Source organism: Prionailurus bengalensis, chromosome E2, assembly GCF_016509475.1.
Source record: "Prionailurus bengalensis isolate Pbe53 chromosome E2, Fcat_Pben_1.1_paternal_pri, whole genome shotgun sequence".
In the NCBI taxonomy this organism is placed as follows: domain Eukaryota; kingdom Metazoa; phylum Chordata; class Mammalia; order Carnivora; family Felidae; genus Prionailurus; species Prionailurus bengalensis.
In genome coordinates, this window is record NC_057352.1 from 16,365,252 (window position 1) to 16,390,370 (window position 25,119).

General features: G+C 38.2%; 1 protein-coding gene across 1 annotated transcript; it reads right to left on the reverse strand.

Moving 5' to 3' along the window:
• On the reverse strand, nucleotides 1-24,016 carry LOC122494295 (zinc finger protein 573). The gene is made up of 3 exons (XM_043599361.1): nucleotides 23,872-24,016; nucleotides 22,687-22,785; nucleotides 1-1,981 (listed from the first exon to the last, which is right to left on the reverse strand). Exons 1-3 carry the CDS (start codon nucleotides 24,014-24,016, stop codon nucleotides 270-272), a joined length of 1,956 nt encoding a protein of 651 aa, XP_043455296.1. The 3' UTR covers nucleotides 1-269.
• Nucleotides 24,017-25,119: the final 1,103 nt, after the last annotated feature.

The window sequence follows — 25,119 nt, forward strand, 5'->3', positions numbered from 1 at the left end:
TGTAGTATATCTTGAAATCTGGGATTGTGACACCTCCAGTTTTGTTCTTTTTCAAGACTGCTTTGGCTATTCAGGGTTTAATTTGCCATTGTTTAAATAGTCAGATATTCCATTAAAACAGGAGTGACACTGAAATCATAACTATATTATGAATTCTCTCATTTGGTGAAGACATACCTATAAAGACTAACATTCAATAATTTCTCACCACTGTGAACTGGCTGATATTAAAAAAGTTTGGGCCATACCTAAAGGCATTCTCACATTCCTTATGTTCTTAGAGTTTCATTATCTGTATGCATTCCCTGATGTGCTTTAAGGGCTGAACCATATCTGAAGGCTTTTCCACACTTCTTACACACGTAGGGTTTTTCACCAGTATGAATTCTCCCATGTTGAACAAGGTTTGAAGCACGACTAAAGGTCTTCCCGCATTCCTTACAATCATAGGGTTTCCCACCAGTATGAATTTTCTGATGTTGTGTAAGGTATCCATACATTTTAAAGGATTTCCCACATTCCGTACATTCATAGGGTTTCTTATCAGCATGGATACTCTGATGTGCAGTAAGGTGTGAACTACGTCTAAAGGTTTTCCCACATTCCTTACATCTAAAAGGTTTCTCATCAGTATGAATACTCTGGTGTAGAGTTAGATTTCTATAGAAAGTAAAGGTTTTCCTACATATTTTACACTCATAGGGTTTCACACTAGTATGAATTTTTTGATGTTGATTAAGATACCCATGCAAACTAAAGGTCTTTCCACACTCTTTACATTCATAGGGTTTCTCACCAGTATGAGTTTTCTGATGTTGAACAAGGTTTGAGCCAGTACTATAGGCCTTCCCACATTCTTGACATTCAAAAAGTTTCTTACCAGTATGAATACTCTGATGTCGAATAAGATTTCTATACAAAGTAAAGGCTTTTTTACATTCCTTACATTCAAAGTGTTTCACACCAGTATGAATTTTCTCATGTTGATGAAGGTATCCATATAAACTAAAGGCTTTTCCACATTCCTTACATTCATAAGGCTTCTCACCTGTGTGAGTTTTCTGATGTTGAAAAAGTTTTGAGCCAGTAGTATAGGCCTTCCCACACTGCCTACATTCAAAAAGTTTCTCTCCAGTGTGAATACACTGATGTCGAGTAAGATTTCTATACAAGGTAAAGGTTTTCTTACATTCCTTACATTCATATGGTTTCCCACCTTTATGAATTCTCTGATGTAGAATAAGGTATGAGGCAGTGGTATAGCCCTTTCCACATTCTTTACATTCATATGGTTTTTTACCAGTGTGAACACTCTGGTGTAGAGTAAGTTGATGACCTCTTTTAAAGGCCTTTCCACATTTCTCACATACATAAGGTTTCTCATCAGTATGGATTTGCCCATGTTCAACAAGGTTTGAGCGCCTACTAAAAGCCTTCCCACACTCCTGACATTTATAGGGCTTCTCACCAGTATGAATTCTTTGATGAATTCTAAGGTGTCCACCTTGACTAAAGGCCTTCCCACATTCCTGACATTCATAAGGCCTCCCGCCAGTGTGGATTCTCTCATGCTGAATGATGTGTGAGGCATAAATAAAGGCCTTCCCACATTCCCTACGCTGATAGGTTTTCTCACCAGTATGAAATCTCTGATGTACAGTAAGTTGATAACTGCTTTTAAAGTTCTTCCTGCATTCTGAACATTGATAGGGTTTCTCACCAGTATGAAATCTTTGATGTAGGGTAAGTTGATAGCCACTATGAAAGTTCTTCCCACATTCTTTGCATTCATAGAGTCTTTCGCCAATATGAAACCTGTGATGTAGAATAAACTGATAGCCACTACTAAATTTCTTCTGACATTTCTTACATTCATAGAGTTTCTCTCTGTTATATATGCTCTGATGTTGTGTAGAAGATACATCTTTTTCATAAGTGGGCATTTCTACATAGCTGATTACCTCACAATGTAAATCCAAATCTGAAAAAAAAGAAGAAAACAAAAAAATATTTATATTTCTTATACAGAGAATATGGGACTTCTGTGAAAGAAATATGAACCAACACTTGTAATAAATGAAGCACTTATTGGATTGTAAAATATGGTTATGAACTTTTTGAAAGGTCAAGAATTCAGAGATGTATGTGAAGTTACATAAGATAGTGAAGTTTCTGAAATTTAGGTGTGGACCACGATCTTTGGCAAGCTTGTTATAAATCTGATATCCTGCCTGTGTCACGGACAACTACATTAGAAGTGAGAGGAAAAAAATACCTTGGATGGCATCTTTATTTTGAATCTATCACTGATTTAAATACAGATCAAAGGTTAAGAATTCATCCTAGGTTTGTCCAGTGATTTCTCTTTACCTTTGGAATACGATCCAAACCCCTTTCTGAGGATAGCAGGACTCCTCCTTACCTATATGGCATCATGTCCAAACACCGACCCCTCTGCGCCCTGTCTCCTTCTTTTCAGCATTTAGAATATGGTACAAACTTCCCTATCATTTGATGCTTTCCACAGACGATTTCATCTGACCAGAATCCTTAGACCTGAGCACTTTGTAGGTTGACCCTTCTCATCCTTTAGTCTCAGGATGAATATCCTACCCTTAGAAAGGCTGCACCTGCTAACTCTAAGTATTATATCCATGTCTCCCTTTTTATGCTCTAGCACTTCATTCCTTCCACCATCCCTTTGTTTCCAATTATGATATCATTAATTTCCTTATTTGATATTTTTTTTTAAGATACAAAAAAATTTTTAAATGTTTATTTTTGAGAGAGAGAGAGAGACAGACTGTGAGCAGGGAAGGGGCAGAGAGAGGGGGGACACAGAATCCGAAGCAGGGTCCAGGCTCTGAGCTGTCAGCACAGAGCCTAACGCAGGACTTGAACCCATGAACCGCAAGATCATGACCTGAGCTGAAGTTGGATGCTTAACTGACTGAGCCACCCGGGCGCCCCTCCTTATTTGATATTCTAAACAGTTCCCTAAACTTCCCCCAGAGCAGACACAATTCTTCCTTTTTCATCACTGAATTACAGGGTTATGATGTATTATAGGTGCTAAATAATTAATTGATCTTGCTTATCTTCAGTTCTGTTATCCCTTCTCCATTCTAAATATACTAAATCTGTGTTGGTTCATCTCCTTTACCACATCCTCTCTTCCTTTTCCTTATTTTCAAGACCAGCCATCCTTCTACTTCCCGGATAAGTATTTTGATATGTTTTCAGTCAATTCACAGATATGTACTCAAATCAAATAAGAAATTCCTTCCATGTGGAGATGCTGGAGAGAATCAAGAAATTATACTATGGAGGAATGTTTTGGGGTACCAGAGTGTCTGGGACTGACTGTTAAAAGGAAATATCAGATATAAGCTGGAAGATGGCAATCGAGATTCAGGAAAAGACTCAGGAGTATCAGTGCACAATGAAGGGGGCATGAGTCAAGGGCAAAGAGTATTCATCTGTGACTCAATTGTGGGATGTGTATAGCAGGTGGAATGATACATACTCTGACCTCAGAAAATAACGCTGAAAATAAGAGCAACATCAGAAAACAAAAAGCACTCCATCTAGAAAACTAAAGGCTCTTTACTAATTAAATGCTAGATCAATAAATGTAGTGGACAACCAGCAGAGGCAGAATGGATAACCACACAAACTTTGACTTGGACGTCAAGACTGATGATGACATGCATACATCATGTAAGTGTGAAACGATTTATTACTCGTATAATGAGGCTTCCTAGAAAGAGCAGAGTGGTTCTTAAATACATCTGAAAAGGACTTGAGTGATTGGAAAGAGATTGACTTAGGTTTTTTGTTTTTTTTTTTTATGCTGGTTAGGGTGTGGTGCAGGGCTGAGGGTTCCAGGGCAGGGGTTTGCATGGTTTGAACTTTCCATGGGGACCAATGTAGGGAGCTCTCAGGCTTTTTATCAGCTTCCCCAAAAGTGGAGCAGAAGGAGAGGTGGGGCTTGAAAGCTGTCAGCAGTCAAAAATAAAAAAACAGAGTCAGTATCTTTATTGTACTAAGGAAATAAACAGTGAAAGTAGAGAAATATAACCAGGCAAAAGATGAAAATACTACATTTCAGAAGGTACAAAATCCAGCCCTAATGCCCAGAGAAAAGCTGTCACCTTGACACGAATTAAATAAATAATTTACTAATAAAAGCTGAGAAAAAACATCAAAGTAAGTGAGAGGAAAACAAAAAGAATAAAGATAAAAAACCAGATTTTAATGAGTTTGGAAACAGAAAATCAACAAACAAATTCAAAAAGGTATCTCTTGGGGAAAAAAAATCAACATGTGATGGTACACTAGCTAAACTAATTAACAAAAGGGAGAACAAACAAAAAATTAAAATTGTGAAAGGGAAAGACAAACAGGAAAATATTGATCAAAAACTATCCTACAAAGGACAAAAATCTGAAACAGGTCAATTTTCATGGAATAGAAAAAAATGTCAAAAAGGCTAGTAGTTGGGACACCTAGGTGGCTCAGTTGATTGAGCTTCCAACTGTTGATTTTGACTCAGGTCAAGGGATTGAGCCCTGTGGTGGGCTCTGCACTGAGTGTGGAGTCTGCTTAAGATGCTCGCTCTCTCTCTCTCTCTCTCTCTCTCTCTCTGTTCCTCACCTTACTCACGTGCACACTCTCTCTAAAAGGAAAAAAAGGCTAGTATAGCAATCAGCACCCCGATCATTTACACTGTCATCTCTAAATATCCAATATTATGATCAGAGAATCCTTAAAGAAATATTTATTTATTTTTATGAGGAGAGAGAGAGAGAGAGAGAGAGAGAGAGAGAGAGAGAATATCTTAAGCAGGCTCCATGCTCAGTGTGGAGCCTGATGTGGGGCTTGATGCCACAATCCTGGGATTATGACCTGAGCTGAAATCAAGAGCCAGACGCTCAACTGACTGAGCCACCCAGGCGCCCCTAGAAATGTTTGATTCCAAGACCAAGGCAGGGAAGATACAAGATAATGCTCACAAATCTTGGGCTAAAAAAGTAAGGAAAGTTTAAAAGATTTATGGCTTTGTTGAAAAACACACGCTTCTGAATATTATGCTGTGTTTGGTCATAATTGTGAAAATTAAAAAAAAAGCAGGAAAAGTGATCATGTTGGATTAAACATATTAAGTAAATGAAAGATAGATAAAAATATAATGATGGGGTGCCCTGGTGGCTCAGTCAGTTGAGCCACCAACTCTTAATTTCGACTCTGGTCATGACCCCAGGGTCGTAGGAATGAGCCCCGTCTCAGGCTCTACGTGGAGTGTGGAGCCTACTTAAGATTCCCTCTCTCTCCCTTTGCCCTTCCCCTGCTCTCTCTCTCAAATAAAAAAAAAAAAAAAACACATTATTTTTCAGATAACAGAAGCCATTTCCCAGTTATTTTTTCATTAAATAATGTGCAACTAAAAATCAAATATATTCTTTCTTTTTTTTTCAAATATATTTTCCTGTGCATTCCAATCAATTTATATTTCAACATAACCAAATAGCCAAATAGATCGTGTCAATAAAAAACTGTAGAAATCATGATAGAATTGAAAGAAACAACTACCTTACAATTCCCAATCGTATTAAGTATACTGTTCTTACAACTATGAAGAGAGTAATCGCTGCAGAACTGATTGCTGTCATAATGCCGAAGCAAGATCAGAGGGACTTTTGTTCAGTTACAAAAGCAAAAAATATAACTGAATGATGAAGGAATCAAGCTGTTAGCTTAATAAAGTTTTAACATTCCAAAACTAGCAGTGTAATCCAATACATGTTGTGTCTTTTGATAGAGTACCCATAACCGCCTATGATGTACTTGAGCCACAAATGTTTAATGTGAATCCCTCAAGAGAGAAAATAATTTCCAATCTACATCCCTCAAGAGAGAAAATAATTTCCAACCTACAAAAATACAAAGGGTAGAGAATAAACAAACTATACCACGGACAATACTGAGGTAAGTTCAAAAGATGGCAAATTTTGCAATATAAGTGGCCTTGTCTCTTCAAAGGATTAGTATTAGAAATAAAGGGAATGTTTTAGATTAAGAGGGATTTCAGTGATATAAAGAGACAATGCACAGTCTTGCATTGGGATACTGATTTGAACAAATCAGATTGGGCCAAATGGGGTAATATGAATAGGATTTGGGTTTTGAAGATGCAATAAAATAAAAATGTAATAGAAATATAAAATAGAAAAATCACTGATAAAGAAATCAGGTTATAAAACAGTAAGAATATGATGTCTCTTTAATAAAAAGAGGAACATGTATATGCATGTATGTCTTATATCCACTAAGGTGTTAAAGTGGTAGGAATAAGGTATTTTAATATCTTGAAAACACTTTTGCCTGTCTCTATTTTCTAATTTTCTACAATGCACATGGAGGATTGCTTAATAAGGGTTATTAATTTTGTGTTCATCTATTAACACAGCCTGAAATAAACCAAATATTGACACAATCCAAACTCTAGGTGCGACATTTAATAAACGTGGACCTAGAACTTAATGGCTATAAGCCAAATATTGCAGAATTCAGTTCCTTTTCAGTCACAAATTACTTATAAAAACAGACCATAAACTGCTATAAATCAAGTCTCTACATATTTCAAAGGATCAAAAGCATACAAATTATGTTGTCTGATCACAAGTTATACTAGAAATTAATATTATAAAAAATATATATTATCAACATATATTGGGAAATTAAGAAGTGCTTGTAGTTGATCAATGCACCAAAACAAACTGTGCCCTACACTACAATAATAGTTATAAACTTTAAAAAAATCAATGTTTTGAATGAAAATTAAAAGCAAATGGAACTGCACATAAGCACTACCAAGTTAGTAAATTTGTTTCTCATGGGAAAACAATTCTGAAGCCATGTTCCATGTACACTGGGGGTGAACAAATAAGTAAATGGATGATGGATGGTAGAACCCAGTTTTGTCACTGTTGGAGGAGAAAGTTACAGATAAATGAGACAAGAAGGCTAGAATGCATCCTGAAATACTGGATGGGAGTTGCAGACATCAGTAAGAACTCATGTTTAGCTTAATGTAAATACAGACAGATAGATAATAAAACAATTACAGATACATGTATATATACATGGGTGACTATGCAGACATTTATTACCTAGTTAGGTTGTTTAGAGGGCATAGAAGCAATGGCATACCAGCAACAATTAGTATACCTAGTTCTCAAATCTTGGTTTCTAAATACTATCTTCCAGTAAAAGAAACCAGGGCTCTTAAGAGAAATGGCTGATTCTAGGACCAGGGAAGGGGAAAAAACAAAATGAATCTGAAAACAGTACCAGGAAAGAAATCCTCAAAAACCAAAAGGATGGGGATATTATATGGACACAAGAGCTATCAATGTTCAAAGCAAAAGAAATAACATTTAATTGTAACTCAAAGTCTAAAATAAATATGGATAAGCCCACACTGAAATAAAGGGGGAAGAGACAAATCTTTTTTTTTTAATTTTTTAAATGTTTTATTTATTTTTGAGAGTGAGAGAGAGAGAGAGAGAGAGAGAGAGAGAGCGCACACACAAGCGGGGGAGGGGCAGAGAGAGGGAGACACAGAATCCAAAGCAGGCTCCAGGCTCTGAGGTGTCATCACAGAGCCCGATGCGGGGCTTGAACCCATGGACTGTGAGATCGTGACCTGAGCTGAAGTTGGACGCCCAACTGACTGAGCCACCCAGGTGCCCCAAGAGACAAATCTTTTATACAGAATTCCAGATAAAATATATAGATTTCCTACCCTACAGAAGCTTAATTCCCAATCCAGGCCCCCTGCCCCCCAGGGTAAGCTAGACTTAGTGAGCTGCTTCTAAAGAGTAGAGTATAGAAAAGGAAAAATAGTAACTTTGGAGGGGAGAAAGAAGGTTAACATCACCAGTGGATATCATGTACCCTGCACATGATGCGATGAAAAGGACATTTCACTTCTGCTGCAGTCTTTCTAAAAACCCCTATCTCCAGTGTAAGTATGAGAAAAACAACAGACTCAGAATAGGGAATATTCTGCAGGACCTGGTAGAGTCTGTCAAGACAGTCAAATTCCTGAAAGACAAGGAAAGATTAAAAAACTGTCACCAACCAGGAGAGACTGGAAGAGAGACTGGGAGACATGAAAAATAAATGCAATGTGGTACCCAGAATGGAAGGATCCTGGAACAGAAAAATGACATTAATGGAAAAACTGGTGAAATACACAAATAGAATCTAGAGTTTAGTTAATATGAAAGTCATTTTCTTAGTTTTGACAAATGTATCTGAATGATGTTGTTGACAATGACAGAAATCAGGAGAGATATATACAGAAGTCTCTCTACTATCTTTGTAACTTTCTATAAATCTAAAGTCATTCTAAAATAAAGTTTACTAAAAAAAGATAATTACATACCACCTCTGTGGTAGTCTGGGTAAAAATGTTTAACCTTATTCTAATCATAAGAAGAAAACATCAAACCTAGAAAGCAGATATTCCATGAGAAAACTACACTGGATGCTACAAAATAATCAAACTCAAAGGGGAAAAAAAAGGTAGGATGACAGTAAGATACAAAGCCTCACATCCAAATACAGTATATGAGTCTGGAATGGATCCTGGAAACAAATTTTACAAATGGCATTTTTGGAGAAAAGTTCAAAAACTGAAATATGGACTCTATGTTAGATGTAGGGCTGAATTGCTATGATAATAATAGTGTGACTACATAGAAGTTTTTAGTTTTAGGAAATGCATACAGAAGTGTTTGAGAGGTAAAATTTAATGGTAACTGCTACTTACCATCAAGTGAGCCAAGAAGAAAGGTGCATATAGAGAGAGAAAAAGGCAAATGTTAATATCCAAAGTTAAATCTGTGTGAAGGCTAATTAACTAACATATATATGCATACACACACACACACACACACACACGTATATACACATATACTTTTTTTTTTTTTTTAAGTAGCCTTCACACACAGCATGGAGCTCAACACGGGGCTTGAACTCATGACCTTAAACTCCTGAGATCAAGACCTGAGCTGAGATCAAGAGCTGGATGCTTAATTGACTGAGCCACCCAGGCACCTCAACTACATATATGTTTTTAATATTCTCATTTGGTTTGATGAATTTTAAAAACAAAAAGCTGGGAGAAAGAAAATAGTAGACCTAAGGTAGTATTTCCTAAACTTTTATACAGAAATTTTGAGCCAAGGGGTGCCTGGGTGGCTCAATCAGTTAAGCATCTGACTTTGGCTAAGGTCACGATCTTGCGGTTCATGGGTTCGAGCCCAGTGTTGGGCTCTGTGCTGACAGCTTGGAACCTGGACCCTGCTTTGGATTCTGTCTCCCTCTCTCTCTCTCCCCCTCCCCCGCTCACACTCCATCTCTTTCTCAAAAATAATAAACATTAAAAACAAAGAAATTTTAAACCAAATTATAATATCTGCATCCATTCCAATCTAATGTAGTTACAGTAGAAAAAATTTATACAACAGATATGCATACATGTGAGAAAACATGAAAATTAATCACCTAAACATTTATTGCAAGAAGCCAGAAAAAGAGCAACAAAATAAAAACAAATTAGAAAGAAAGATAAAAGTCATCTTACAAAATAGAGCCCACAAAAACCATAGAGGATCCACAATGCCGATATTGTATTTCAAAGCAATGTTACTAATGTGATTCTCTCAAGACTGATAAAGAAGAAGGAGACTGCAGCAATATCCAATGCAGGGATGTGAGCTAAGAGGGACCTCACTTATCGGCCCTCCACACCTCAAATGCAGTAAAGTGACATCATGAAAAAAAACCCATTATGTTAATAATGTGAATGAAATGCATAAATCTCTAGAAAGTAACCTCTATAAAATCAACACACAGAAAACTTCAACAATTCTAGCATGGTGTAATCTGAGTTTTATTATTTAAAAAAACTTTTTTTTTTTTTAAGTAATCTCTACCCACAGTGTGGGGCTCGAACCCACAACACCAAGATCAGGTGTCACATGCTCTAATAACCAAGCCAGCCCAGTACCCCAATCTGAGTAAGTTTTTTAAAAAAATCTACAATGGTAACTGAAGGCCCAGATGGTTTTTCTGGAATATTTCATTAACCCAACCATGTCAAAAGGGGGAAGAAAGGGTACATTCTCCTAAACACATTCATAAAGCTAACATAATCATTATATCCAATCTTAAAAAGAATATAGTTTAATCTCATTCATGAAACATAAAGGAAATATTAAAAATTCAAATCTAACAATATTGAAAAGGGATAATATATCAACACACCATGACTAGAACTGGATTCCAGAATTCAGTCAATAAACAGAATTCAACACAGTAACAGAACAATGGAGAAAAAAAAAATCTCATGATTATGTCAATAAATGCATAAAGAATAATTCCTGAGAATAATTTTAGCAATTATGTAAAACAGAACCTCCTCTCTGTGAAAAATACTTATATTAATTTTTAGACATACACCCTTGGGGTGTCTGGCTGGTTCAGTCAGAAGAGCATGTGACTCTTGATCTCTGTGTCATGAGTTTGAGCTCCATGTTGAGTGTAGAGATTATATACAAACATATATACACATACACTTAAAAAAAAAAAAAGAAAAAATACCCTTATTTGTGGAACTATCCTTATTCTCAGGAGACGTTTGCTGAATGATTCATGGGTCAAGTCATGATACCTAAGACATGCCTTCAAATACCTCCATAAATGTAGTGTAGAGAGAAATAAAATAGATATGGCAAAATCTTATCAGTTGGTGATTTATGTAAAAATCATTTTCATGGTTATGCACTTTGAATACTAATTAATTTTACTATTATAGAGCAAGAAAAACCACCTTTACTGGGAGAGTGTCCTGGAGTTTTTAACTTTAGTCCTTTTCTTACAGATATCTGGAACTTTGGTATCTTGCCTTAAAGATATGCTAGGATGTGGATTGTCTAGATTTACTACTTTTTCATTCATTTGTCCTTTTTGGAGGACCTATTGGGAGACAAGTCGCAGAAGGCCATGACTGCTTTTAGCTATAGAGCTAATGCTCCATAAAGTGTTCCAGGTCATTGAAAAAGAAGGAAAGCTTCCTAATTCTTTTATAATTTTTATGAAAAAAATATTAATATCTAAACCTGATAAGAGACACTAAAAGAAAATATGGGCCAAAATAACTTCTGAATATCAAGAGAGACCGTATAAAATACTAACAAAGAAAAATCCAAGCAAACAGGAGCTCAGGGATACTTCCACAACAGAAAACACACACACACACACACACACACACACACACACACACACACACACACTCTCTCTCTCTCTCTCTCTCTCTCTCTCTCTCATTTCTAAAGCTAGTATCTTATTAGGTGGGGAAACATAGGATTTCTGCTGAGATCAAGAACAAATCAAGGAAGCTGACTATCTCTGCAACTATTCAAAACTGTACTAAAGAGGTGGCTCAGTCAGTTAAGCGTCTGACTTTGGCTCAGGTCATGATCTCATGGTTTGTGGGTTTAAGCCCCGGTTTGGGCTCTGTGCTGACAGTTCTGAGCCTGGAGCCTGCTTCAGATTCTCTGTCTCCCTCTCTCTCTGCCCCTCCCCTGCTCATGCTCTTTCTCTGTCTCTCAAAAATGAATAAACATTAAAAAAAAATTTGTTTAACTGTACTAAAGATATTAACTATTTGATTAGACAAGATAAATCAGAGATAGGAAAAAGAGGTAAAGAACAAATAAAACTATCCCTATTTATAGATGATATAATAGTATTCCAGGATATAAAGGGTAAAACTTTTTAAAAATAAGACCAAGGGTACCAATCCAGAAACAAAATTAAGAAAGAAATGCCATTTACAATTATATCAAAAAGAATAAAATATGTAGGAATAGGTTGAACAAAAGAAGCCTGAGATCTATACATTGACAATTTAAAAATACTGTGGAAAGAAATTAAATACCTAAATAAAAGGAGAGACCTCTCAGGTTCATGAAGGACAATACTGCTAAGATTACAATGTTCCACAAACTGATCAACAGATGCAATGCAATCCATTGCATCAAAATGTCAACTGCTCTTGTCGCTGAAAATGACAATCTGATTATATAGAAATATAGGAGGCTCCAAATAGCCAAAATAATTTTGAAAACAAACAAAAAAGAACAAAATAACAGAAATCACACTTCCTGATTTCAAAACTTACTACAATGCTACAATAAATCAAGACAGTATGGTGCTGGCATATACAGATATATAGATCAATGGAATAGAATGCAGAGTGCAGAAATAAAATTTCAAATTATGATCAATTCATTACTGAAAAGGGAACCAAAAAAATTCAGTGGAGTCTTAAGCAACAGTGTTAGGAACAAGTGGATATTCACACACAAAAGAATGAAGTTGGAACCTCACACCGTATTGCACACATGAAAATTAACTCAAAATGGATCAAAGGCCAAATGTCAGAACTAAAACTAATAACTGCTTAGAAAAAAAACACTGCAGTAAATTTTTGAGACTTGGATAACACAATGATTTCCTAAGTATGATACTAAAAGCAAAGCAACAAAAGAGATAATAGAATGGAATATTATTCGGCCACAAAAAATAAAGTATTGATACTTCATATTATGTTGATGAATCTCAAAAATATTATGAAAGAAGAGATTCATAAAAGGCTACATATTACATGATTCTATGTATATAAAAATATTCCTAATAATCAAATATTTAGAGACAGAAAGTTGACTAGTGGTTTATCAGATGCTGGGTATACAGAGTGACTGCTAGTGGGTATCAGGTTTCTTCATGGGGTGATGGGTTATACACTGGTGATGGTTGCACAAAATGTGATTATACAAAAAAACACTGACTTGTTCACTTTAAGGAAGAGCTTTTTGCCCTTTTTTTGTTTTTTAAATGTTTATTTTTCAGAGAGAAAGAGCATGAAAGCTGGGGAGGGGCAGAGAGAAGGAAACAAGATCTGAAGCAGGCTCAGTGCTGTCAGTGCAGAGCCTGTTGTGGGGCCCGAACCCACGAACCGGGAGATCATGACCTGAGCCAAAGTCAGACGCTTAACCAACTGGGCCACCCAGGCATCCCTGACTTGTTCATTTTATTTAAGAAAAATTTGGGTGGGGCAGGGGGCGCCTGGGTGGCTCAGTCAGTTAAGCAACTGACTTAGGCGCAGGTCATGACCTCATGGTTAGTGAGTTGAAGCCCCGAGTAGGGCTCTGTGTGGACAGCTCAGAGCGTGGAGCTTGCTTCGGATTCTGTCTCCGTCTCTCTCTGCCCCTTCCCTGCTCACACACTCTCTCTCTCTTCTCTCTCAAAAATAAATGAATATATTTTTTTAAATGGGGTGCCTGGGTAGTTCAATTGGATAAGCGTCTGACTTCAGCTCAGGTTATGATCTCATAGTTTGTGGGTTTGAGCCCCGTGTCAGGCTCTGTGCTGATAGCTCAGAGCCTGGATCCTGCTTCTGATTCTATATATCCCTCTTTCTCTCTGTCCCTCTCCCTCTCATACTCTGTCTCTCTCTCTCTCTCAAAAATAAATAAACACTTAAAACAAATAATAAAAACTTAAAAAAATTTTTTTTACTTGTTCATTTTCAAAGACTGATTTCATGTTACATAAATTATATAGCAATAAACCTGTTGAAAAAATTGAGTCTTTCTACTGGAAAACCATAACTAGGTAAAGTACAAAATGGGAGAGAAAATGTGATTTATAACAGTAAAGAACAAGATTAAACATTGAAGAATAAAATTAATAAAAATACGTAAAACCTATTTCAGAAAAATTATAAACACTCCTGAAAGACACAGAAGTAGCCTCAAACAAATGGAGAAACAACCCCTCTTCTTGGATTGGAAGACATTATAAAGATCTCAGTTCCTCATAAATTAATTTGTAAATTTAGTGCAATGCAAATAAAATACCAACAAGCTTTTCATGGAGTTAGAAAAGTTAATAATCAAGTTTACATGGAAAAACAAACATTCAAAAATAGGCAGAAAAACACTGAAAATCTAAAAGGGAGGACTAGCTCTAACAAACATTAAAATGTGCTACAATGTACCCATAATAAAAGCAATGCAGTATTGGTACATGCATACACAAATAAAACAGTAGACCAGAATAGAAAGCTCAGAAAACAACCCAAGAATATATGGAAATTTATTATTTGATAAAGGTGGCATTTCAAATGAAGGGAACAAAGATAGATGTTTAAATAAATGGTGTTGGGACAACTGGGGTAGCCATACGGAAAAAGATTTCATTAGACCCATACTTACTTTCTTTATTTATGTTTTTTACTTATTTTTTAAGTTTATTTTTGAGAGAGAGAGAGACCATGCACGCAGTAGGAGGAGAGGGAGAGGGAGAGGGAGAGGGAAAGAATCCCAAGTAGGCTCTGCACTGTTAGCAGACAGCCTGACTCAGGGCCAGAACTCGTGAACCGTGAGATCATGACCTGAGCCGAAACCAAGAGTCAGATGCTTAACTGATGAGCCAGCCAGGTGCCCCAGGACCTTATTTTATACACAAGAATAATTTCCAAATGGTTTACGGATTTACATGTAAAAAATAAAACCATACAAGTAATGGAAGACAATATGTATATTTATCCTTAACCTTGAGATAGTTTCTAACCACGACACAAAATTCGGAGATAATAAGACTGACTGATGAATTTGACTATATTAAAAAATAAATAAACTCCCATAATCAAAAAAAAAAAAAACAATTGAGAAACTGGGAGAAAATATTTGCAACATACACTTCAGACAAAGGGCTAATACTCTTAATATATAAAATCACTCTCGGGGGCACCTGACTGGCTCAGTCGGAAGAGCATGCAACTCTTGATCTCAGGGTTGTATCTTTAAGCCACATGCTAGGTGAACAGATTACGTAAAAATAAAATCTTCAAGAGCACCTGTGTGGCTTAGTCAGTTAAACATTCGACTCTTGATCTCAGCTCAGGTCTTGATCTCAGTTCAAGCCCTGTGTTGAGTTCCATGCTGGGCCTGGAGCCTACTTAAAAAATAAAGGGGTGTCTGGGTGGCTCAGTTGGTTAAGCGTCTGACTCTTGATTTCAGCTCAGGTCATGATCCCATGATTTGTGAGAGTGAGCCCACAGTTGGGTGGGGCCTGCTTGGGATTCTCTTTCCCTCTCTCCTTCTCTCTCTCTCTCTCTCTCTCTCTCCCCCTCCCTCCCTCCCTCTTTCTCTGCCCCTCACACACTTGGTCTAGCTCTCTCATAAATAAACTTTAAAAAACAAAAAGAAAATGGGGGAGAGACACAAACCCAACAACTCATGAAATAGACAGAAATCGCTCTTAAACATATGAAAAAATGTTGGGTTTGTAAAAAGTTAAAAGTATGACAATATATTCTGTTGTTGAGTTTTTATTCAGAGTATTTTTTTATGATCTGAACAATAGATATGTTTCCTGTTGTTAAGATACTCTCATACATGGCTGGTGGAAACACAAACTAGTAAAACCCGACTGGGGGGTGATTTTGGCAATATCATACAAAAACACATACGCATCGGGCACCTGGCTGCCTCAGTCAGTAGAGCATGTAACTCTTGAGCTCAGGATCATGAGTTTAAGCCCCACATGGGACGTGGAGCCTACTTAAAATAAAGATTAAAAAAAAAAAAAAACAACCACACACACAAAACACATAAGCAAGTACCTTTGGAACCAGAAACCACACTTCTAGGAATCAACCTGGAAGCTAAACTTCCAATGATACTACAAAAATACATATGGGTCAGACTATTTGCTTTTGTGTTATTTATAACCACAACACATTGAGAACAACCTAAAAGCCTAAACAGAAGAAAGTCACTGAATAAACAATGGCACATCCACATATAGGAGTACTAAGCAGTCACAAAGCAATGAGGAAGCTCTCTATCTGCTGTAAGAAGTAATTTCCAGGGGATCCTGGGTGGCTCAGTCGTTTGGGCGGCCGACTTCGGCTCAGGTCATGATCTCGCAGTCCGTGAGTTCGAGCCCCGCGTCGGGCTCTGTGCTGACAGCTCAGAGCCTGAAGCCTGTTTCGGATTCTGTGTCTCCCTCTCTCTGACCCTCCCCCGTTCATGCTCTGTCTCTCTCTGTCTCAAAAATAAATAAACGTTAAAAAAAAAATTTAAAAAAAAAGAGAAGTAATTTCCAGGATAAATTATTAAGGGAAAACAGCAAGGAATAATTGAGAATCTAAGATATGCTAAGGTTCAATGTAAGAATGGGACCTCATAAAAGTATCTATGTAAACGAAATCAGGAAGAATAAACCAGAAACTGATGGTATCACTTACTTTGAAGGAGTGGGAATAGGGTAGAAAAAATGAGACCAGGGTATCAAAATTGAAGTGGGGGTGGTGCCTGGGTGGTTCAGTTGGTTGAGCATACGACTTTGGTTCAGGTCATGATCTCGTGGTTTGTGGGTCCCAGCCCTGCATCAGGCTCTGCATTGGCAGTATGGAACCTGCTTGGGATTCTCTCTCTCTTTCTCTTTCTCTCTGGCCCTCCCCCACTTGCACATGCTCTCTCTCTCCCAAAATGAATAAATAAAAACAAAACAAAACAAAATTGAAAGGGCAACAACACTTCATGAGAATTCTTTTTTTTTTTTAATTTTTTTACATTGATTTATTTTTGAGAAACAGAGTGAGACAAAGAATGAGCGGGGGAGGGGCAGAGAGAGAAGGAGACACAGAATCCAAAGCAGGCTCTAGGCTCTAAGCAAGCAGTCAGCACAGAGCCTGATGCAGGGTTCGAACCCACAAACTGTGAGATCATGACCTGAGCGGAAGTCGGATGCTCAACCGACTGAGCTACCCAGGCGCCCCATGAGAATTCTTTTCTGTATAGTTCTTACTCTTAGAACCACTGTAATAGTTCACATACACCTGAAATAAATAAATAAATATGAAACAGGATGTAGGGCAGGAGAGGTACCTAAAATAACAAAGTGAGCTAATTCTACAAAAAATGGATAATATAATCACATTGAAGAGGATGAAGAAGAACTAAACAATTCTAGAAAACATCATTTTGACTGGATACTGTACTGCTAAAGGCAAAGAGAACTGTGCAAATATTGTATTCTGGATAGTAAAATTTGCTTCCCATAGAAAAAGAGGTTGAAAATTTTGAAATGAGTCCAAGCAAAATCCACACTGGTGGCTGCAGAAAACCGAGTGAAAATTGGAAGAGAAATAGGTTATCTGCATTGTCTCAAAGTTTCTCCCCCAAGATGTTTATCAATTAGAAAGGGAAAAATAGGTGTCTGGGTGGCTCAGGTCATGATCTCGCAGTCTGTGAGTTCAAGCCCCGCATCGGGCTCTGTGCTGACCCGCTGAGCCTGCTAAGGATTGTTTCCCTCTCTCTCTGCCCTTTCCCTGCCTGTACTCTGTCTCTCTCTCAAAAACAAAACAAAAACATAAAAAAAAAATTTAGAAAGGGAAAAATAGTCACTTTACAGTAGAGAAACCTGGCAGATAGTACCTTAACAGAATGTTTAACATTGACAGCAACAGTAACAACACATATCTATGTCATGGACCCTCTAATATGCACTGAGATCATGCCATCCCTTCTGTGGGACTGTCACCAAAAATGAACAAAAATGTACTTATCAGTAAATAGCAGTCCAGTAGCAGACTTCAGGAATATCTGAAATAATAAATGCAAGTTTCAAGGATGTGAAAAACCAGAAAGCCCATGAAACTGTCACAGATTGGTAAAGACTAGAGAAACATTTTGACTAACACCAAACGGCATCCTGGATTTGATTGGAGAACAGAAAAAAAGGCATTTGTGGAAAACTGGTAAAATCTGAACAAAGTCTATGATTAAATAGTATTAATAGTATGGTACAAACGTTCATTACTTAGTTTCGATAAATGTACTTAAATAAATACTGTCTTTATTTTTTTAATTTTTTTTTCAACGTTTATTTATTTTTGGGACAGAGAGAGACAGAGCATGAACGGGGGAGGGGCAGAGAGAGAGGGAGACACAGAATCGGAAACAGGCTCCAGGCTCTGAGCCATCAGCCCAGAGCCCGACACGGGGCTCGAACTCGAGGACCGTGAGATAGTGACCTGGCTGAAGTCGGACGCTTAACTGACTGCGCCACCCAGGCGCCCCAATAAATACTGTCTTTAGAGGAAGCCAAAATACAGTGTTCTCTCCGTCTGGCCAGGTGCAATTCCGCAACTGGGTCAATTTTACCGTAAATAATGAGACTGATTAAAATAGTCGACACATTCTGGTTTGTCTGTTTTTAAGGAAGCAGAGTTAAAAGACCAAATCCTTATACAGAATGGGAAAGTGTTTTGTTAATCTTTTGCCCAGATCACCCAAGGGTTTTCATAATGTTGTAAGAATATTACAGTTTTTTGGGTTTTTTTGCAAGTAACCTCTTCATTCACTGAGATGTAGGTGTTTGTAAACTTATCCATAGAAGCATATTGGAATGGCCCTGTGCTTAATTCACTGAAACTAAACTGGGCCCAATGTGTCCTTCAACCAAAGTCTTCCTTAAGATATGTGTCTGTTAACATAAGTGTAGAAGCATACGAGAAAAGAGCTGGCGCCAATATATAGTTTTACTGACATCGACTCTTTCAGTTTCCCAGCACAATTCCAACATGGTGGTGGAGAAGCACTCCCCTCCTTTCCTCCCCTCCCTACCTCCCACCCCCAGCACCAAGAATTCTCTGATACCAGCAGGGTGTCTGAGAATTCAACTCAATTCTGACACAACCTACCTGGAGATAGTATCAGATTCCACAGGTTAGGGGCTCAATCCCTACAAGACTGCTTTCCATCCCCCACTCAGACACCAGTCACAAGCCCAGGCTGTTTATTACCTGTGCTTCTGACCAAACAGCTATAGATTGGAGGTTCCAATGACCTCCTCCTTAGGTTCTTTTAATTTGTTAGAGTGGCTCATAGAACTCAGGGAAATGTGTACTTATGTTAATCAGTTTATTAAAGGATAGGAATCAATAGTCAGATGAAGAGGTACATAGGGCAAGCTTGGAGCTTCCATGTCCTCTCCAGGTGTGCCACTATCCCCATATCTACACTTGTTCACCAAGCCAGAAGAACACAGTCCTTCTGGTTTCTATGGAGACTTCATTGCATAGTCATGACTAACTCATTGGCCATTGGCTAATTCTACCTCCAGCTTCTCTCCCCTCCCAAGAGTCTGGGGGTTGGGACTGAAACCCTCCAACACATGGTTGGTCCTCCAGCCCCTGCCCTTGGGTGGGATCCAGAAGTCACCTTGATTTTTTTAATTAAAAATTTTTTTGAAATGTTTATTTATTATTTTTGAGAGAGAGAGAGAGAGAGAGACAGAGCTTGAGTGGGGGAGGGGCAGAGAGAGAGGGAGACACAGAATCCCAACCAGGCTCCAGGCTCTGAGCTGTCAGCACAGAGCCCAATGTGGGGCCTGAACTCCTAAACTGTCAGATCATGACCTAAGCTGAAGTCGGACGACCAACCAACTGAGCCACCCAGGCGCCCCATAATTTTTTTTTAATGTTTATTTATTTTTGAGACAGAGATAGAGGATGAATGGGGGAGGGTCAGAGAGAGAGAGGGAGACACAGAATCCTTAATAGGCTCCAGGCTTTGAGCTGTCAGCACAGAGCCCCACACGGGGCTTGAACTCACAGACCGCGCAAACACATGAACTGGGAGATCATGACCTGAGCCAAAGTTGGACACTTAACTGACTGAGCCACCCAGGTGTCCCTACCTTCATTTTTTTAAAAACTGTTTTACTTATTTTTGAGAGAGAGAAAGAGAGAGAATGAACGTGAGTGGGGGAGGGGCACAGAGAGAAAGGGGGAAGAGGATCCGAAGTGGGCTCTGCACTGACAGCAATGAACCCAATACAGGGTTCAAAGTCACAAACCGTGTGACCATGACCAGAGCCAAAGCTGGACACTCAACTGACTGAGTCACTCAGGTGCCCATCACTTTCATTAATATAACAAGACACATGTCACCTTTATGTGGTAAAGGAAAACACCACCTCTAAAGAGCTTTGGTAATGTCTCAGAGGGGGCACTGCCCTGACTTAAGAAGTGGGCTGCTCCACAGATGGTTACAAAGTCTGATGTAAGGATTCTCTAGGCATACTTTTCAGGGTGTTTGCAAGGACATGCTCCCCTCAATTCAGCCTAGACACAGAGAACTGCCAATCCCTGAATGTACCCTCCTGTCTACATTAACACGATGTAATTATCCCACTATTTTCACAGCACAATTTTACTTTCCTGGAGTTTCTTATACAGGCAATTGGCTTGATTGTTCATTACCAGAAAGTTCATTACCAGGAAAGATCCATCAACTCTTCAATGGAAAACATCAACAGAATTTGTGCTCTAGGATTCTTTGAATCCTGAGCCTCAAAATTCTTATGTAATTTCCACTAATTTCCCACTGTTATATCTTGATCTTCACGCAATCCTAGGGTCCACATTGAAAAACTGGCCCTAAACAAAACTTCCATGTCAATAACATCCATCCTTGCCTTTCCCCCTTTGAGACACTACCAACTCAGGGCTGGAATTCATGACCCTGAGATCAAGATCTGAGCTGAGATCAAGAGTCAGATGCTTAACTGACTGAGCCACCCAGATGTCACTGTATTTGACTAACATTTTATTTAATTTTTTATTTTTTTTAACATTTGTTAATTTTTTTGAGAGACAGAGAGAGAGAGAGCAGGGGAGGGGCAGAGAGAGACACACACAGAATCTGAAGCAGGCTCCAGGCTCTGAACCATTAGCACAGAGCCCAATGTGGGGCTTGAACTCCTGAACCGTGAGATCATGACCTGAGCCAAAGTCAGATGCCTAACTGACTGAGCCACCCGAGGCCCCTGACTAACATTAAAAAAATGATTTAGGGGTACCTGGGTGGCTCAGTGGGTTGAGTGTCCAACTGTTGATTTCGGCACAGGTCATTCATTTCATGGTTTGTGGGTTTGAGTCCCACATTGGGCTCTGTGCTGGCAGTGGGGGGCCTGCTTGGGAGTCTCTCTCTCTCTCTCTCTCTCTCTCTCTCTCTGCCCTTCCCCCATTCTCTCTCACTCTCTCTCTAAAATAAATAAACTTTTAAAAATAAAATTTTTGGGGCGCCTGGGTGGCGCAGTCGGTTAAGCGTCCAACTTCAGCCAGGTCACGATCTCGCGGTCCGTGAGTTTGAGCCCCGCGTCAGGCTCTGGGCTGATGGCTCAGAGCCTGGAGCCTGTTTCCGATTCTGTGTCTCCCTCTCTCTCTGCCCCTCCCCCGTTCATGCTCTGTCTCTCTCTGTCTCTGTCTCTCTCTGTTGAAAAAAAAAAATTAAAAAAAAAATAAAAATAAAATTTTTTTTAACATTTATTTATTTTTGAGACAGAGAGAGACAGAGCACGAACGGGGGAGGGTCAGAGAGAGAGGGAGACACAGAATCCGAAACAGGCTCCAGGCTCTGAGTGGTCAGCACAGAGCCTGATGCGGGGCTTGAACTCACGGACCACAAGATCATGATCTGAGCTGAAGTCGGACACTTAACCGACTGAGCCACCCAGGCGCCCCAATAAACTTTTAAAAATAAATAAATGATATAAAATTTAAAATTTAAAAACAAGATTTAAAAAAAAAAGTTAATTAAATACAAAAAGGGGCACCTAGGTGGCTCAGTCAGGTAAGTGTCAAACTTTGGCTCAGGTCATGATATCGCGGTTTGTGAGTTTGATCCTCACATCGGGCTCTGTGCTGACAGCTCAGAGCCTGGAGCCTGCTTCAGATTCTGTGTCTCCCTCTATCTCTGCCCCTTCCCTGCTTGCACTCTATCTCTCTCTCTCTTAAAAATAAATAAGACTTAATTACGCTCCCCTTAGGCATTCTATTCTGGTCTACAATGGTGCTGCTCAAACTCACAAAGCTCTCTCTGGCCCTCTCCCTCCAGTCTCCTCATTCCTTTCCCTCACTGCCCCCAGCCACCTCTTGAGTCTTCTAAGCTGTTCATTTAGGTTGGAATATTCTTCCCAAACACATGTCCTGGGCCCTTATGTCATGTCTCCTCTCAAATGTTATCACCTCAGAAAAGTCATCCCCAACCACTTTATCTCAAATGGCCCAATCTCTTCTTACTTTCTGTCATAGCTCATTCCATTGCCTAATATTATTTGTCTATTTACCTGTTTACTGTTATCCTCACTCTAATACAATGTAAATTCCATGAGAGCAGGGACTTGATAAGTCGTGTTCACTATCATTGCATTGATATGTGTGTGTACGTAAAAGAGGAGCTGGAGAGCAGTTCAATCCAACATACAGGTAAAAGATTGCACTAATGAAAAATGAGATTCCTTGTCACTGAAAATGGGTTTGAAATGTAAGAGAAATAACGTGCTTGGTAAATAAAATTGAAGTTTCCTCTATAGTTCATGTTGAGACCTTTATTTCCTCCCCAGGTCACAAGCCCGTGCTCCACAAGTCTTGGTGCCTTGGAGGGCTTTACAAACAACACAGAGATGTACGCCTCCCCATTATCATGTAGGCTGCTACCAGCCCTGACGGCCTCCTTTTGCCCTCCTTACCTGTGTACTGTCTTTGTGTTTCTTCCCTCACAATCATCCAGGGCTCTTTTCCTTGCTCCAATAAGTCAACCACATCTGGCTTAGAAATGGACTGTCCTGCTTGCAAGGAAAAAAAAAACAAAAAAGGCCACATGGTATAGAAATATAAGCAAAACTCACAAAATCTTTAGTTTTCTTTAAATCTGTAATGAAACAGAGGTTAAATGTTACCGATACAGATTTCAGATAATAGAAGGATGAGATGATTTAAGGAACCAGGCAGGTATGATGAAATTTTATTTTAATTTAATACGGACTCTTCCTCTTAAGAGAACATTTAACAAAGTGAATGAAAAGTTAACAATGTTTGAGAATATTCTTTAGAGCTGAGGGCCTGAGCCCAAATTCCTTCTCCTTTAATACCTACCAACCTTATGATTTTGAGGAAGTCCTTTTAACACACTGTTCCACAATGTTGGCAAGTAAAATGGGTATAATACTATTATCACATGGTTATTTGATGATTAAATTTGTAGGTATGTATATATATTCCCTGCTCCCCCCTCCCAAGGAAGAGTTTCTGGGACATAATACCAATTATAATTATTTTATTGCCTTAAGAGGAAAATAAGAAGCACCCTGATTCACTTATAAAATATTCATTCAATTATAAATGTCATGTTCATGAACTGTAACTTTCAACCATAAATCATATAAAATTGGAAATGAAATGTGTACTCTTCAGTTTTAAATGAATATTGTTTATCCAATCCACCACTATATAAGTTATAGAGACTCTTCTCATTGTCACAGCCAATTACAAATCTACATCTAACAATTGCCCTACAGGTGGAAGACACAGCAAATCTATAGCAATATTCAGTGTGAACATAATGGGAAACCAGGCTCTTGGACAATAGCTATAAATGGAATAAATATAAGGAATTTTTGTCCACCCCTTGGCCAGTAAGAAAGGGAGGCAATGACAAGAAGGGCCAGAGGGAGATGTGAATATCACCAAAAGAGAAAATGACCATGGTTAATGGCAGAGGCACTGACAAACTGACAGACCTCAAACCTTCCTCTGGGAACAAGAAAAAGGTATTCATTCAACTTATGTCTTGAAAGGCAGCTTTGAAATTCACTGTGTTGAAAGTTAACATACCACAGGGCACATTCTAAATTTCTCGTGACAAATGAACTTACCCAGTGAGACCAAGTTTCTATAGTTCTCCAACATCACATCCCTGTATAAGTCCCTCTGAACAGAGTCCAGGTATTCCCATTCCTGCCGAGAGAAGTCTATGGCCACATCCCTGAATGTCACTAATTCCTGAAACTGCAAACCCATGTAGTATGAAATTGAAAAAAACATTTCCAAGATGTAAAGACAGGAGATTATAGGAATGAATTAGAGAAAGGGAGTGATAAGGTACAAGTGGGCTAGAAAAATCCAAGCAGAGTGTCTATATATTCCTGAAGAACCTTATTGCTACAGATAAGTCTTTGCAGGTTGTGAGCTATCACAATAACTCAGACTTACTGGGGAATGGATGAAATTAAAGTTTTCCTATTTAATAAAGTATAATGCATAATCATGTAGTCAGCTAGTTGCATGATGTAGAAATTCTCAAAAAATGTGAAGTTCTAAATTATTTCCCTATAGAGTTAAAAGATAGGATTTTCCTCCTATATTGAATGTAAGAATTTCTGTGTTAAAAAAAAATGCTTTTCAAAAAAGTTTGACATTTCTACAAGCATTGAGTTCATCTTTTGTCAGAATATATTGTAAGTATTTTTCTTTGTTTTGACAAATAAATTTTGGCTGTGTCACAATCCATTTTATTGTAGATATCTTAGATTTATTTAATCCATCCCTGACATTTATATACTTGGTTGGACAAAATTTCAAAGGTCTTCATCAATTCTAGAAATCAACACGTTTACATTCCTTAGGATAATGTTCTCATTCACTGTTATCGTCCATCAGTTACTCAATATTTTTTCTTGTTCCTAAGCATACCCTGATGAAGGAGGAGCCATAATCAAATAAACGTTATCCAAATTCAACAGATCACATTCTACCACAAAATAGATATATCTTTCTCTCAATTTCTCAGAAAGATGCAGAATATAAAAGCTTCCAACCAACTGTACAATTCTCAAGAACATGAGATACCATCACATACTAAGAATGAAACCAACTTCCAATTTCCATCTCATCTGCCTAGAATATTCAGGTCTGTGGACGATTTGAAAGTCTACCTGTGGTAATTAAATGGGATCAACATCTCTAATTCATCAAACCAGAGACCTATAAAGGAAATTCAATTATGTCCTTCATGGGACTTCACTCTTCTACTGCTCCATCATAGCCTTTGATTAAAGACTAAGCGCAAGAAGTGGATTGAGTAAATTAGATAATAAATACAAAAACACTGAATAGCAAACATT

Excerpts from the sequence above, each read along its gene's own strand:
- LOC122494295 (XM_043599361.1), bottom strand. The coding sequence starts at position 24,016 with ATGGGTTTGCAGTTTCAGGAATTAGTGACATTCAGGGATGTGGCCATA. Across the intron at positions 22,786-23,871 it reads TAGAAACTTGGTCTCACTGG|CAGGACAGTCCATTTCTAAG; the intron begins GTAAGTTCATTT and ends TTTCCTTGCAAG. Across the intron at positions 1,982-22,686 it reads AACACAAAGACAGTACACAG|ATTTGGATTTACATTGTGAG; the intron begins GTAAGGAGGGCA and ends CTTTTTTTTCAG.